This window comes from Pavona decussata, unplaced genomic scaffold, assembly GCF_977016875.1.
Source record: "Pavona decussata unplaced genomic scaffold, jaPavDecu1.1 SCAFFOLD_92, whole genome shotgun sequence".
NCBI lineage: Eukaryota > Metazoa > Cnidaria > Anthozoa > Scleractinia > Agariciidae > Pavona > Pavona decussata.
Window position 1 is genome coordinate 2,118,875 of NW_028145509.1, and position 17,728 is coordinate 2,136,602.

Below are 17,728 nucleotides of genomic sequence, written 5' to 3' on the forward strand. Positions count from 1 at the left end.
ACACCTGTATGTACACCTTTATGTGTTTTGAGATAGATTACTTTTTATAATATCGTTGCGTAAGTTTTTGTTGTGAAGTTAATGTTTGATTTCACATCGTCCACGTGGGTTAAACTATTTTTCGGTGATATAAGTGTGATTTTCAAACTTTTGTACTGAACTGCATCAGATTTTTGAGACAGGTAAGGACCTGCTCGTTGCGAGGATAATGATTTTCAGTCTCGGTTTGACTTTCTCAAAGACTGACACAAAAGTTCCCAGCTAGCGAAAAAAATCCTCTCAAGCAGCCAAATAATTTTTCGTACTTCGCAACTTTTACTTTTACATAGGAAGTTTTATTTTTCTCGTTTCCTCCTAATGATTTGGCAAACAGTCTTGCAGTTCTACATATGGCGTACTTGCTCGTGTGCTATTAAAAAGAAACTTGTTACAGTCACCACTGAGAAATTGTCGAGGAAACCTTGCTTGTGCTCAGTAAGCAGACCGAAAATATCCTGAGTAGAATTCGAAGAAATCATTAACTAAACGTGGTTTATGCCAAAGTGCAATATATGTATTCCGTTACTGACCCCTTGCCGCGTTTGAACATGCATTAACGTCGCTGCGAGACGAAGAAAGACGGTCGTAGTGTTGAGAAAGGTTTTGAAAAAAAAAAAAAAAAAAAAAAAACGCTTTTATTATAGAAACTTTTGCAAGTTACAAGTTCATGAAAAGTTCGAACCAAAAACTAGCAATTTAAAAAAGAAATTAAACAGTTTTGAATTGTCATATAAAATGGCTACAAAATCATTCACATTTTAACACAAATTTCCAATAGCTTTTACAAGTCGTCTTCTTCTCCTGAGCGTCTCGATTAAATAAGTGTACTTTTATCTTTATTTTGCAGTCTACAAGTGTTGACTTTTCCAACTGAGACACATTTAGAATGAAAATTAAAGTTAGGTGTTAGCCCTTTTCTGGCGTCATTTCCTTTAAAATGTTGATTGCCGGCTTTCAAATTTCGCGCTCCATTGCGTTACTGTTATGCTAATGCCCTGCTGATGACGTATGAATATTAAACATGTCCGGCCATTCTGCGGCATGATTGCACCTAATGTCACGTCGAAATCGCTCCTGTTAATAGTTTTTAACGTGAAAAAAAAAAAAAAAAACAAACAAACAAACAGGTTAAAAGACCGTAAGAGAAAAGAAAATTGCCGCGAGATCTAAGATTTAATTTCTAAAAACTTGTTTAAGGAGAGCCAGTTTTGGTCGTTCATAATTACTTGTGTTTCGCCTATTTGTGCACGATACCGTCTGCAAGACGAGTCTGTCACTACTATAAGAAGTATTAGCAGTGAATACAGGCAAATCTATTTTGAAGAAGAAGGCAGCGATATGAAAAGACTTTCGTTTTAATTGTAGCAAGCTGATAAAACCAACTGGTGCATGACGGAGAGTGGAGCGATGTGATTCGCGTTTAGGCGTAAAAAGAAAACCCATGCTTCCACTGGACGCATGGGTTTGACTAGTTTGCCGGTGTTCTTAGGGAAGTGAAAAATTGGAATTCCATGAGCGTCCACATTTTCATCGTCGTTTGCCATGTGGAATTTGTCACAATTGAACATACTGGTGCTTTTAATTGGGGGCATTTCATGCTGTTTTATTAAATTTATTTTTTATAAAAGACTGGCGAGAGGATATCAATTGATCTTGTATATTTGCTGCTTAAGCAGCAACCAAAACGGGCGGAAAACAGCGAAAACTGATCGTCCAGGATTTTCCCAACATATGAAAACCAGGCTTAAGTTCTGTTCTAGCACTGCATGTTTTCACTCAGCTACCAGCGGGTCACGCTTACTAAGAGGAGCTGGGAGCTAATAAACCATGCATCCCTATATCTCTTTCAAACGTTATAAAAAGGTTTGTTACCGATAAAAAAAAGCATTCACTGATAACTAGGGTGTAGCGTTAAAACGAAAAACAAAGCGGTGGATGAAAAAAATGATATCCACCTCTATCGTAAACATAAAAGCGTTGATATCCATTTTTAAAGTAATTTAATTATTGCTGAGTAAAAATGTAATTTATCGGGGATCAGGCTTTAGAAACGATTGATTTCTTTGTATGAATTATTTGATGGACCAGATTTTGTTAGCGGAACTATTAGAAAAAATGAAATCAATGATTTGCCGGCCAAGTTGCATTCTTTGATAACTAGGGTGTAGCGTTAAAACGAAAAATAAAGCGGTGGATGAAAAAAATGATATCCACCTCTATAGTAAACATAAAAGCGTTGATATCCATTTTTAAAGTAATTTAATTATTGCTGAGTAAAAATGTAATTTATCGGGGATCAGGCTTTAGAAACGATTGATTTCTTTGTATGAATTATTTGATGGACCAGATTTTGTTAGCGGAACTATTAGAAAAAATGAAATCAATGATTTGCCGGTCAAGTTGCACAACGACATAACATAACATACAAGTTTATTCAGGATGTAGACAAAAAGTAAACAAAATACATATTGGAAAAGAAACGCGAGGTTAACCCTAAGACGTTTTCTCGAATAAAAATGAAGAAAAAAATATCAGTATAATTTGTGTACTGATAACGAAGAATAATTAACGATGGCTCCTGTATGTAATCGGTTATGGACACCTTACGTTACTCAATAAAATTCAATGTACTTCGATTCCCAGAGTTAACAATCACTTGTAATTAAAAGGTACATTTTGTGTGTCAATTTATTTTTATTTTATCAGCTTCGCCAACAGATAATACGTTTTATAATAAAATTTCGATATAACGTGCGCGCTGATTGGTTGAAACAGCGTGCTTTATCAGAGTACAGATGCACGGAGCAACGGTGTCACGCCATCAGCCCGTTTGTGAAATTCATGGACTTCTCTCTCGGTTTTATTTATTTATTATTATTATAATTTTTCGATCCAGACGTCTTTTATAACCTAGGAAACGTAAACGAGCTCTTAGCTTTAATGGAAATAGACCACTGATACAAGGTAAAAAAAAAAAAAACAGTACAAATAACACGGTGATTGGAAGTGAAGTTTCCGAAGATTAGTTAGCGACTAAAACACAGAGCCAAGTAGAAATATAAACAAACAGAGATTTGCAAACATGTCAACCGCCGAAATGGTCGAAATTACATAGAAGGCAGAGACGATAAACACAAAAGATAGCATAAAATGGACAGCTCAAGTCCTAGAACGAATGATGTAAAAATGTCACAAGCTTAAAAACAGTGTTAAAAGGTCCCGTAAACGCTCGTTAGCTATATTCTTGTACAAAAAGATCAAACAAAAAATTGAGAGAGCTGAAAATTTAATTAGCTAGCGAATACACAAATATATAAGCTTACAAGATCCTTACATTTTCGGTGCAATTTCTATCACGCCGCATCATGGCCACCTCCGCTCACCGCAGTGAAGTAAACCTCAGAAATTACAACGCTCGCCCTTCGAGTGAACAACTTACAGCTTGTTCAGACATCCTCTCTGGAGCATTGAGTGGGAGGCCACAGCAGTAACAGCAGCCCTTTTCCTAACGGTGTCAACAGTTCGAGCACTCCTCTTGCTCCCGTAAATTCGACTGTTGTTCATTCACAAACCACAGCGCAGCAGTCGGTTTATTACCGGACGCAAGCTTTAAAGCAGTTTGTTTTCGAATTGCATGTTGATCACGTCCAGACTTTCATGAGCCACAAATCCACCGGATTTCAATGGACATTTTACTTTTCAATCCTGATTTTTAAATGGGAAAAATGAAGAAGCGCTGACGCTACTGGCGTTACATTCGAACTGAGCAAAGTTTGTAAACTTTGATGTCTTGTTTTGACATGTCTGACAGCTTTCGTGTTGTTCAACCAATCAAATCATTTGAAACATTCTAACAAGGATTGTGATTGGCCTATTTTAGCGTGCTTTATCAGAGTACAGATGCACGCTGACGCTAGATCTGTTCGTTCGGAAAATGAAGTTGGTTTTGAAAATGAGGGTGAATGTGGAGGGAAATAAAATAATTCTTTATCATAAAACAAATAAAGAAGCTTCGACTGTGCTTTGTTCTGTTATAAAGCACTCAGGAAGCGGCTAGAGCACTCAAGAAGTAAGGAGAAACTCTCGACTACGTCTCGTGTTTTCCCCTACACTTCTTTCGTGCTCTAGCCGCTTCCTGCGTGCTTTACAACAGAACAGAGCACAGTCGAGGCTTCTTTATTTGTTAAACAATAATGACCAACAACTTGCAAAATACAATAAGAACACAATATGGCAGGGAAACCGTAACAGCGTAAGCCAATTACTGTGGACCCAGTCATGTCATGTAAGTTGTAGCATTTCTTGTCAAGTGTCAGTGTCCTTAGTAATATTATGTAACATGTTCAGAAGGCCTCATGAGGGCGCGTTTGTTATGAAAGACAAGACATTTATTTGCAGAGTAACAAGTCCAAAATTGATACCTTTTTGTTTTCTTAGGGACATTTTTTTTTTCATTTTAATATATATAGCAGCTCGTTGACTCGGAAATTCGCGAAATAACATTCGGTTTAAAAGAATTATCTGCAACCTTAATTTTCATGTGAATAATTCGAAGAACAGTATTCACTGAATTTTTGTTATGTGCCCCGTTTAAATTGCGCTTTATTTGTTGACTATCGTGAAGACTGCTTTGACTAGCGGCAGTTACCGAGCACACCGACGGTGAATGTTCTTGTTATCTTCCCACTATGATGTTAGCATCCCAACTGACAGATGGAAACAAATATTAATTACCTTTAATTTTAAAACAATAGTTGTTATTTTCAAGTTTTGTTTTGGTTTCTCGACAATTGACCTAATTTGCCTCCTGTTGGGCTTGTAAAGAGGGTTTTTCACGGCAGCCGTGTTGAAAGTACGGAAGAATAAAACATATCGGTTTATTGTTTTATACTCTAATATGACCGCAGTGGGAACCCTTAATTATGTGCCAGATGGTTGATATGTGCTATTTTAAAGGCCTGTTTTACTCGAACTCTGCACGTACGGAGGGAATGCAACCCGGAGAAATAGTGAATCGTTTGCTTGTTAATTAACGTAACAGATCGTCTTGACAAATTTGATAGACAAAGATGTTAAAAGTATTGACGGTATGGATAACGTTGGTTCACCTGGCCATAAATGAAGGTATGAGGCCGAGCAATCCGGAAGCGAAAAAAGTTGACCGCCGGCTACAATTCTTTTTTTATTTAATAATTCGTAGAAACACCACAGCTTCGAAAAAAAAATAATGACAAGGCTATCCTAGAAAATTCAATAACCTAAAAAATGAGGAGTCACCTACCTAAGCCCAGGGATAAAACAAAGTTTTAGAAACGGTACGGCTGTCACCGTTATCCTGAAGAGGAAAAATTTTATGCGGACGCTTGTCATGAAGCTTTCACTTTACACGATCTACCTCTTAACTTTACTTTTAATAAATACTGTTGCAAGCTATTGATATCTCTGCCTTAAAAATACAAAACAAAACGAAAATCCTTTTGACAACTTGTCCAACAAATTTCCAATATTGATTGCTGTATTTTTGCAGTCAGTGAGACAAGCATACTACGTAAAAGAATTCGAGTTCGTGTTGTAACATGAGAAAGGGCGATTTTTTTTTTGTGATGTGCTTCTTAGCAAAATTTCCAAACCTGAATCTAACCAGTAGTTCTGTCGTAAAAGTTAAAATCGAATGAAGAAGTTAGAAAACAAATTACCTTTCAATTAATCATTGTTGCACCGGCATCAAGCATGTTATACTCGAAATAAAGGGTCTCCCGATAACTTTTTATTCGCCCCTTGCGGATCTAATGTTCACAAATGATAAATGTTATGTAGATGATGTTGTGCGAATCTTGATGTAATGAAGTCGGAATACACAGAGGGAAAAACTGCCACAAAAATCATTTTTTCCTTTCTTTGAACTAGTTATAATATTTTCAACACTAAAGGATTTGAACTTAAATCTTTTTTGTTTTTTTCGCATGAGATACTGAGATATTATTTATTATCGGCGCACTTGAAAAGGTGAAATTGTTGACAACTCCCAACAGCCACAAACCTGGCCACTCAGATGAATCGCCTTTTTTTTTTTTTGCTATAAATGCTAAGTAAAAATATTACATGAGACTGTACAGGAAAGCAGGAATCGACGAGTGAATTTCATGTACAGTTGGGCAAGAAATAGAGCTTCTCTTCGCTGTTCCAAGCTCAGCAAGAAAGCCTCCAAAAATGTTCCATCATATCTGCATGCAAACGGAGAATACCGACCGTAATTAACCAGCTGGATACCTGGGTTCCTTATACAATGGGAGAACTTAGGAGGCCACAAGATGCTAGTACACATGCACGAAAATGCTTCTTTTGTTCCTGTGTATCATTAAAACATCTTCTTTTAGATACCAGTTTTTGGAGAGACAATAAGAGGAATTCAAACTTTCTAAATTGGTGATTAAAATCGCTAAGTTTGAACAGAATGTTAGCATCAACTATTAATGGTTCAGTTTTTGGAAACGTGCGGAAACGTTTGAACTGGCGAAGATTACTTTTTTTAGTTAATATGGCGGCTCTTGAAATGTTTTGTGAAAATTTAGGATGAGAGATGGTGGATTCAAGCTGTCCGCCAGTTGACAATAATGGCCTCTTTTGCATGTCGGGTGACGTCATCACCTACCGTTGCCGATCTCAGAGTGGTCGTTGATAATTTGATAAGTTGATAATATGTACTTTCTGTTTGCCCTAAGTCTTTTCCCAACTAGCCGTCAATATAAAGTCGTAATACCGTCTCAAAATCGAATTTGGTTTATAGTATTTTTGGCTTTTATACTTTCAAAACCATTTACCAGCAACCCAATTTTAATGTTTTAACTAATTTCACACAGCAGTGGCTAGGGCCTGCTTCAGTAATGCTGTTGGTATTGCTGATCCCGATGTCATCTATGACAGCCACATGACAGCTTCTTCGCAGTACGATGATAGTTACCACCCCTATTACGGCCGACTTAACGATACCAGAGGTAACGGTTGGTGCCCAGCTGGAAGCTCGACAAAGGAAGATTGGCTTCAAATTAAACTTGAGAAAATTACTAACATATGTGGTGTTGCAACCCAGGGAGATGTTAATGGTGATGAATGGACTATAGACTTCCATATTTCTTATTCAAGTGATAATAAGACCTGGACATTTTACAAGGATGCAAACACTAACGCGGTTTTGGTAAGGTTCGATGGAATTTATTTTGTAATGATTTCTTGTACTGTAATTTAGTTTGTAAATCGGCGACTGAATGTGCCTAATGTAATTGTTTTAATTATATATTGCCTCAACCAACTTTTACATTACTTCTTTTTTCATGTCGTTTCTTATCCTGGAGGAGGAAGGGGGTGGGAAGGGAAGGAGGGGGGAGGGGGGAGGGGGTTGATCAGTAGGCGTGAGAGAGTTGTGTAGTATGTTCAGAACAGTTTCCTTTCATTTAGAGCCTGATGATGTGACAGGGCGTGGAAAATACGTCATGGTTTTAAGACAGCGGCCATCTTTGATAGGCTAATCTGGAATTCTATATTTGTTCGATGATTCAGCGGAAAATCGTCGGAAAATGACTCAACAATAGCAACGTCAGCGAAAGTGCATACAGAGAAAATTAATTCCACTTGATTCTGATAGCAATTCTGATACGACTCATGAGAAGGAAAACTTGTGGGCTTTGGACAAACGCCGCTCCGAGGCAAATTTCTCTCAGTTTTTGTCTATGGAAATCGATATCCTATATCCAACCCAATTCCACCTGGAGGGTTCTTCTCCTCCTCAATGTAGTTTATACAATAGGTTCAAAAATGATATCTACTATTCTATGCCATGTATATCTTTGATTCTTCTAAAGCTATTCTCACGGGGAGTCTTCTTCAACCAAGTTCAAGAACTGGGGCCAGATTCAAAAAGCCCTCCAAAGCTAACATGTATCTTAATTATGTTTCTTAACAATGCAAAAGCCTATTGTTAGAGTAACAACAGCCGGTTGTTCAGAGGCAATACGTAGGACGGTAGATGCATTTTTTCTGTCAGTAACGCGGGTATACTTGGAAACAGGAAATCCTGAGTTTTCCCAACGGGAGTTGAAACTACGACCTCCCGAAAACTAGATCGGATGCTGTACCACTGAGCTACAGGAAATTCGTGGGCTAATGCCATTAAATTTGGTAAAGGGGACAAACACCTTGATGTTTAATGGCCTTAGGCCCGAGTCTCCTGTATAGCACATACAGTGGTAGTGCATCCGAACTACAAATCAGAAGGTCATAGGTTCGACACCTATTGGGAGGACTCGGATTTTCTTTTCCCAAGTATGTCGGTGTCCTGACTGTGTCACAGAAATCTATTCTCAAGATTTAAAACATAACATCATATTTCTTTCACAATACATAGGACTTAGAAGGACTTAACTTAGGAGGGATTCTTGAAACTCTCCCCTGAACTCCACTACTTTTGTTTTTCCTGTCTACTGGGTTCCTTGGGGGAAGGCTGCAACTTTCTAAAGAATTACGTTTCTTCGTAAGCATTTATTGGCTCATTTCAAGCCATTTCGGCTGTATGTCTTTTTTATTTTTTTATTTTTTTTATAGTCTTATTTTGCCAAGGCATTTTTGCGTTCCTGAGCCTGGGCCGGTTTAATGCTGAAAGAAGTTTAACACATATAAATAGCATTTAACGCATACATGTATAGTAAGTGAAAGGTTGTCTTCTTGATTTGTTCTAAAGTCGTTCCACAGGGATGGGGACTCCGACACTATTGACCGCCACATTTTACCTGAGCCGGTATCTGCAAGATTCATTCGCTTCCATCCAGTTTCTCAGGGCGGTTGGAACTGTCTCAGAGTAGAGGTCTACGAAGCGGCACGTGAGTAATTATTTCATTTCATCCATTATTTTTGCTCGCACAGTATCATATAGGATATTAATCCTAAACTGGCCAAAAGTAGGCTAAATCTTAAAACAGTGAGTCACAAATGAACTTGGAATGATTTTAATCAATATAATACACTTATGCGTGATTTGTCTTTCAAAGAAATTTTTATTAAAGTTAACATGTAGTATTCAAAGTGGATATAAACATATGAAATTTATATATTTGAACTGATGATGAAGGAATGGATAAATGAGAGACCACTGTAGTAATGTACACAATTTAAGCAGCTCTGCTCAAGCCTGGATTTTTCCGGGCTTTCTGTCTGCAGCTGCGTAAATTGCGTACAAAACTGCGATGATCCCTCATTTTTTTTTTCAGAAATCATAATATACGGAATTAAAAGCAGTCATATGGTTTGTCGAGTGCGCCACCGCATGGTCAATAGGCATCACGTGTTGCAAATTCTCCAATTCAAAGCACTGATCTACGGATCTATGGACCTACGGTTCTACTTGTTTCCCAGCACTCATCCAATCTCATTCACTTTTTCCCGACAATTTTAATCTCAGAAGCCTTTCAGGAATCACGCCAAGTGGTCACAGCCAGAGTTTATTACGTCCTCAGATGTTCTTTGACGTGCAAATTAAAATTGGAGACGGGAACGCCATTTCTCCGTGGTCATCCGAACCACTTAAAGTCTTACCTTTTGCAGGTGCCAAAGCAAATTGAAAAATAAAAAAATCCTAGCGTGTGTTAATCCTGTTGCCCGAACCAGCCTAGTCCCCTTCTCTTCATTAAAAGATATCACCTGATGGCCTTTGGTCAATCCTCTACTTTTTTCCCCATGCTCAGAAAGCACAAAAAAAAAAAAAACTTTTAGAAAGAAAGAATACTTTGAGAGTCCGACTCTGTGAAACAGGTTTTATTTACCCATATAAACTTTTTAAAGCGTGTAGACCTTACCCCGAAAGCAACTGTCATCGCAATGTTTAAAAAAAAAATGTATTATTTCTATCTAGAGCGGCTTCTATCGCCTTCTTTTCCCTTTCTTCCACAGCCCAAATTACACCTCGTGCGACAACTACAACGGCACAAAGATTTCACACAACTCGTTCAAACAAGAAAGAGTCAAGCCCAACTCATTCAACCACCAAAGAGTCAAGCCCAACCCATTCAACCACCAAAGAGTCAAGCCCAACTCATTCAACCACCAAAGAGTCAAGCCCAACTCAATCAACCACCAAAGAGTCAAGCCCAACTCATTCAACCACCAAAGAGTCAAGCCCAACTCATTCAACCATCAACGAGTCAAGCCCAACTCAGTCAACCAAGAAAGAGTCAAGCCCAACTCATTCAACCACCAAAGAGTCAATCCTTACTCAATCAACCACCGAAGAGTCAAGCCCAACTCATTCAACCACCAAAGAGTCAAGCCCAACTCAATCAACCACCAAAGAGTCAAGCCCAACTCATTCAACCACCAAAGAGTCAAGCCCAACTCATTCAACCATCAAAGAGTCAAGCCCAACTCAGTCAAGCAAGAAAGAGTCAAGCCCAACTCATTCAACCACCAAAGAGTCAAGCCTTACTCAATCAACCACCGAAGAGTCAAGCCCAACTCATTCAACCACCAAAGAGTCAAGCCCAACTCAATCAACCACCAAAGAGTCAAGCCCAACTTATTCAACTACCAAAGAATCAAGCCCAACTCAATCAACCACCAAAGAGTCAAGCCCAACTCATTCAACCACCAAAGAGTCAAGCCCAACTCATTCAACCACCAAAGAGTCAAGCCCAACTCATTCAACTATCAAAGAATCAAGCCCAACTCAATCAACCACCAAAGAGTCAAGCCCAACTCATTCAACCACCAAAGAGTCAAGCCCAACCCATTCAACCACCAAAGAGTCAAGCCCAACTCATTCAACCACCAAAGAGTCAAGCCCAACTCAATCAACCACCAAAGAGTCAAGCCCAACTCATTCAACCACCAAAGAGTCAAGCCCAACTCATTCAACCATCAACGAGTCAAGCCCAACTCAGTCAACCAAGAAAGAGTCAAGCCCAACTCATTCAACCACCAAAGAGTCAATCCTTACTCAATCAACCACCGAAGAGTCAAGCCCAACTCATTCAACCACCAAAGAGTCAAGCCCAACTCAATCAACCACCAAAGAGTCAAGCCCAACTCATTCAACCACCAAAGAGTCAAGCCCAACTCATTCAACCATCCAAGAGTCAAGCCCAACTCAGTCAAGCAAGAAAGAGTCAAGCCCAACTCATTCAACCACCAAAGAGTCAAGCCTTACTCAATCAACCACCGAAGAGTCAAGCCCAACTCATTCAACCACCAAAGAGTCAAGCCCAACTCAATCAACCACCAAAGAGTCAAGCCCAACTTATTCAACCACCAAAGAGTCAAGCCCAACTCATTCAACCAAGAAAGAGTCCACCCCAACTCATTCAACCACCAAAGAGTCAAGCCCAACTTAATCAACCACCAAAGAGTCAAGCCCAACTCATTCAACCAAGAAAGAGTCAAGCCCAACTCATTCAACCAAGAAAGAGTCAAGCCCAACTCATTCAACCACCAAAGAGTCAAGCCCAACTCAATCAACCACCAAAGAGTCAAGCCCAACTCAGTCACTGACCACCAAAGAGTCAAGCCCAACTCATTCAACCACCAAAGAGTCAAGCCCAACTCATTCAACCATCAAAGAGTCAAGCCCAACTCATTCAACCAAGAAAGAGTCAAGCCCAACTCATTCAACCACCAAAGAGTCAAGCCTTACTCAATCAACCACCAAAGAGTCAAGCCCAACTCATTCAACAACCAAAGAGTCAAGCCCAACTCAATCAACTACCAAAGAGTCAAGCCCAACTCAATCAACCACCAAAGAGTCAAGCCCAACTCATTCAACCAAGAAAGAGTCCTCCCCAACTCATTCAACCACCAAAGAGTCAAGCCCAACTCATTCAACCACCAAAGAGTCAAGCCCAACTCATTCAACCACCAAAGAGTCAAGCCCAACTCAGTCAACCATCAAAGAGTCAAGCCCAACTCAGTCAACCAAGAAAGAGTCAAGCCCAACTCATTCAACCACCAAAGAGTCAAGCCTTACTCAATCAACCACCAAAGAGTCAAGCCAAACTCATTCAACCACCAAAGAGTCAAGCCCAACTCAATCAACCACCAAAGAGTCAAGCCAAACTCATTCAACCACCAAAGAGTCAAGCCCAACTCAATCAACTACCAAAGAGTCAAGCCCAACTCATTCAACCACCAAAGAGTCAAGCCCAACTCATTCAACCACCAAAGAGTCAAGCCCAACTCATTCAACCACCAAAGAGTCAAGCCCAACTCAATCAACTACCAAAGAGTCAAGCCCAACTTATTCAACCAAGAAAGAGTCCACCCCAACTCAGTCAACCAAGAAAGAGTCAAGCCCAACTCATTCAACCACCAAAGAGTCAAGCCTTACCCAATCAACCACCGAAGAGTCAAGCCCAACTCATTCAACCACCAAAGAGTCAAGCACAACTCAATCAACCACCAAAGAGTCAAGCCCAACTCATTCAACCACCAAAGAGTCAAGCCCAACTCATTCAACCACCAAAGAGTCAAGCCTAACTCATTCAACCAAGAAAGAGTCAAGCCCAACTCAATCAACCACCAAAGAGTCAAGCCCAACTCAGTCACTGACCACCAAAGAGTCAAGCCCAACTCATTCAACTACCAAAGAGTCAAGCCCAACTTATTCAACCATCAAAGAGTCAAGCCCAACTCAGTCAACCAAGAAAGAGTCCACCCCAACTCATTCAACCACCAAAGAGTCAAGCCCAACTCATTCAACCACCAAAGAGTCAAGCCCAACTCATTCAACCACCAAAGAGTCAAGCCCAACTCAATCAACTACCAAAGAGTCAAGCCCAACTTATTCAACCAAGAAAGAGTCCACCCCAACTCAGTCAACCAAGAAAGAGTCAAGCCCAACTCATTCAACCACGAAAGGGTCAAGCCTTACCCAATCAACCACCGAAGAGTCAAGCCCAACTCATTCAACCACCAAAGAGTCAAGCCCAACTCAATCAACCACCAAAGAGTCAAGCCCAACTCATTCAACCACCAAAGAGTCAAGCCCAACTCATTCAACCACCAAAGAGTCAAGCCTAACTCATTCAACCAAGAAAGAGTCAAGCCCAACTCAATCAACCACCAAAGAGTCAAGCCCAACTCAGTCACTGACCACCAAAGAGTCAAGCCCAACTCATTCAACTACCAAAGAGTCAAGCCCAACTTATTCAACCATCAAAGAGTCAAGCCCAACTCAGTCAACCAAGAAAGAGTCAAGCCCAACTCATTCAACAACGAAAGAGTCAAGCCTTACTCAATCAACCACCAAAGAGTCAAGCCCAACTCATTCAACCACCAAAGAGTCAAGCCCAACTCAATCAACTACCAAAGATTCAAGCCCAACTCATTCAACCACCAAAGAGTCAAGCCCAACTCAATCAACCACCAAAGAGTCAAGCCCAACTCATTCAACCACCAAAGAGTCAAGCCCAACTCATTCAACCAAGAAAGAGTCAAGCCCAACTCATTCAACCACCAAAGAGTCAAGCCCAACTCAATCAACCACCAAAGAGTCAAGCCCAACTAAGTCACTGACCACCAAAGAGTCAAGCCCAACTCATTCAACCAAGAAAGAGTCCACTCCAACTCATTCAACCACCAAAGAGTCAAGCCCAACTCATTCAACCACCAAAGAGTCAAGCCCAACTCAATCAACCACCAAAGAGTCAAGCCCAACTCATTCAACCACCAAAGAGTCAAGCCCAACTCATTCAACCAAGAAAGAGTCAAGCCCAACTCATTCAACCACCAAAGAGTCAAGCCCAACTCAATCAACCACCAAAGAGTCAAGCCCAACTCAGTCACTGACCACCAAAGAGTCAAGCCCAACTCATTCAACTACCAAAGAGTCAAGCCCAATACATTCAACCATCAAAGAGTCAAGCCCAACTCAGTCAACCAAGAAAGAGTCAAGCCCAACTCATTCAACCACCAAAGAGTCAAGCCTTACTCAATCAACCACCAAAGAGTCAAGCCCAACTCATTCAACCACCAAAGAGTCAAGCCCAACTCAATCAACTACCAAAGATTCAAGCCCAACTCATTCAACCACCAAAGAGTCAAGCCCAACTCATTCAACCACCAAAGAGTCAAGCCCAACTCAAACAACCACCAAAGAGTCAAGCCTAACTCATTCAACCAAGAAAGAGTCAAGCCCAACTCATTCAACCACCAAAGAGTCAAGCCCAACTCAATCAACCACGAAAGAGTCAAGCCCAACTCAGTCACTGACCACCAAAGAGTCAAGCCCTACTCAATCATCTCCAACTAAACCAGCTACAACAGGTGAAACAATAACAGTGATAATGAATTAAATCTTATGGCCAACAGTGTGCAAATGAACAAAAACTTGGAAAAACACGTGCAGTGGTGACCTTGCGGATTAGTGCATATTTGGTGGATTTTTATGAAATTTTTAATCGCGCGATAACAGAGGAACAGCAGAAATCATGATTGTCAGTTCAACCGCTTTTTTGGCGGAGTAAGGGGGATGGGTGGGAGGAGGGAGTGAGGTGGTTAATGTATGTGTAATCGCATCCGGTAGTGGGTTTGATTCCCGCCGAGGTAAAAGATATTTTCTTTGCCTAATGTGGTCTCACATTTTCTCACGGGAGCTAACATCCAGCAAGAATCTTGCAGAGGGAATTATGTGATCCAAAATTTCTGCCATTAGAGATCTGATGGACTCACTAAATGACTAACTAACAAGCCGACTAAATGATTACTTGGTTAACTGATAAACCATAACTATTAGCTAACTAGTCGTCCGTTTTATTGACGGTATGTGAAAAATTATGCATAAAAGATAATCCTACAGTGCCGGCGAATGGAAAGCAATACTCCCTTGTCTATTTTATTAGACGAGATGACAATAGTGATTTAAACGGCTTTGCTAAAACAGAATTGGTGAAAATCAAGATAACATGGGATATGAGAAAATCTATATTTATAGAAGATTAGTCAGTCAGTCAGTCAGTCAGTCAGTCAGTCAGTCAGTCAGTCAGTCAGTCAGTCACTCAGTCACTCAGTCAGTTAGTGGGTCGGTCAGTCACTCATACTTTTGGCTTGTTAATTCCGGCAAATGGAAAGTGCTCTCAGAGAGCCAATGAAAGCCAAGCTAATTGTCTGCTCAATAATATTCTATGAGCTGTTTCAGATCACTGTAGGTCCGTTCAGTTTAACCCTCATATCAGGGACAAGGTTCTGGAAAATCAATTGATCAGAAGAATGCATGTTCCAGAAAAAGACATCTGCGAAATCGGCTGTTATCAAGAACCCAACTGCGTGTCTTACAACTTTGGTCCAGAAAATAGTGAAACGCCAACTTGTGAGTTAAACAATCGCAACCGCCAACAAGTTTCCAGCAGCGATTTTGTATCAAGGAACGGTTACGTCTACCGGCAGATATTGGTATGTAACACAACTTAATTGACAGGTGTACTCTTCTTTCTTTTCTTCGCATTCCTCCTTTCAGACCTGTTTCCAAACTTAAAATCCTGGTGGTTTCAAATTTCTATAGACTATTGCAAAAGAAATAAAGAATCCGTTTAGTGTCAAAGAATGACTACACAGCCGTCAGTGAAATCTTGTCCCTTGTGTTTAATTAATAAATCGGCGGCAGATTTCTATCTTGTTTACACTCATAGATTATAAAATGACGTCATAAAATGTACAAAACTCTAGTGGAACCACGAGCCGCAGGCGAGTGGTTTCACTTCCAAGTTTTGAGCATTTTGTGGCGTCAATTTATGGTCTAAAAGAGTTTAGACCATAGAAAACTGCTGTCTATTTGCTTTTTACAATAACATGGGAAACGTACGAGCGGAATTGGCTTTTTATTTCGTTTTGACATTTATTGTAAAATTCTTGCCCTAAAATGCCTACAGATGTGAGGGACTCCCCAAATTTTTGCTAGTTTTGGTATTTACTTTCAAAACCTTTCACCAACGAAAAGAAAAAAGAAAAATCACGTTTATATGCAAACTGTCAGTCAGTGATTGTTTCCTAATGTTGCAGATTTTCTTTGAATAAAGCCCAATATTTAGAGATTTCGAATATGCCAAAAGATTAAACTAGTACTTCCCTTTTACTCATTTTGCTAAAATTACATAGTCCGGTTTAAGGTTGTAGTTGCTTTCTCGTATTGCCAACAAAATTACCAGTTAAAGTATGGTCGATCAAAATGTCGATTTAATTGCGATTTGTTACTCGGTTACAATATCTAACTTACTCCCTTGTTCATTTGGTGCATTGGTTGTAACCAAATATAAGGAATGATTTTCAACGGATATTCTCTCGTAACAGAACTCCTGTCAAAGCAACCCTTGTTTGACTAGCGCTACATGCCAAGGTGGGTTCACTTCCAAGGGATATCGATGTATTTGTCCTGAAGGCTACGAAGGAGAACACTGTAAAAAAAAGCAATAAACTAAAGAATTCAAGAAATACCACAACCTTTATTGTAGGTACGTAAAACAAAAAATAAAGAAAACTAGGCCTTCCACGTTGAATATATTTTTATAGTCTTTAGCTAGTTAAAATATAGTGCAACTGGATGTCACTTTGGAATTCTAGTTCCCTTTGAGGAATGCGATTGTAGATTTGCCAGATCACCTATAAATTTCACCCCTTGTAGTCAAAAAGAGAGAGACAAAAAAAAAAAAAACAATCGTCATTTTAATTTATTATGCCATCACTGGTTGTTGCTGAGGCTACGACATTTCTTAAGCAAAACTGTTTACCTCACAATTAACACCCTCTGTATGTCAAATTGTGTTTTTAATCACAGGTTGCCACAGTTTAAAAACAGAGCATTTTCCTTCGCCTGATCAGAGTATCGATACATTAGAGATGTTAATTAAAATTACTGTCGAATTTTGGGGTTCTAATTACTTATTAGCTTACCCCAATAGGATATCGAAGTTTTCGTTCATATTTGAAATATTTTCAGAAGCTTAAAATCAACATGGACGCTTTTCATTTCTACGAAAGGAAGAATTGAAGAGGAATTGGTTGCAAAGAAAATACCTAGAATGACAAGCAGACAAAGAAAATAAACAACTATATAATGCGAACGGACAAATCAATCAATCAATCAATCAATTAATCATCGATCAACAGATGGTAATGATGACGATGGTAACCGATTGACTAGTCTGTCAATAAAAAAAGGTAACTGGATTTATAGATATTGGAATCAATATATTCTAATTGTTTGCCGCAGACAAACACAGAAACAAATACTCACACTTTGACTTCTGTCTGTACCTTCAGCTTACACAGCCACATGGATTACTTACAAAGGGCCATGTTATGCACTTTTATTACCATTGAGACCTGGTACAACTCGAAAGAGGTCTTTGAGAAGCACGGTGCCAAGATAGAATATTCTGCCGAAAACAACTTCATTAAAGCAATATCTCACGATTCAAATAGACCGACTGGATTGGGCTCACAGACTCCATAAAAGATGTTGACTGAAAATGGTTCACTAACTTCACAACTATTTAATGTTCAAGCAAGCATTGAACTGTAGACGATCATCCTTTTGGTATACGTTGTATCAAACTGGTGATCTAATCGGCGTAATATAGAAAGCAAAGGATGCAAAAGCAGAAACCGATACAACGCAGAACGGTTTAAAATGGTTATGTACTAACTTTCTGCTGGGCAA

General features: G+C 39.6%; 1 protein-coding gene across 1 annotated transcript; it reads left to right on the forward strand.

Annotated features, from left to right (window-relative positions):
• The first annotated feature begins 5,038 nt into the window (after positions 1-5,038).
• On the forward strand, positions 5,039-16,858 carry LOC146473828 (uncharacterized). The gene is made up of 6 exons (XM_085117675.1): positions 5,039-5,163; positions 6,900-7,234; positions 8,774-8,912; positions 9,979-10,108; positions 15,222-15,465; positions 16,844-16,858. Exons 1-6 carry the CDS (start codon positions 5,109-5,111, stop codon positions 16,856-16,858), a joined length of 918 nt encoding a protein of 305 aa, XP_084973801.1. The 5' UTR covers positions 5,039-5,108.
• The last annotated feature ends 870 nt before the right edge of the window (positions 16,859-17,728 follow it).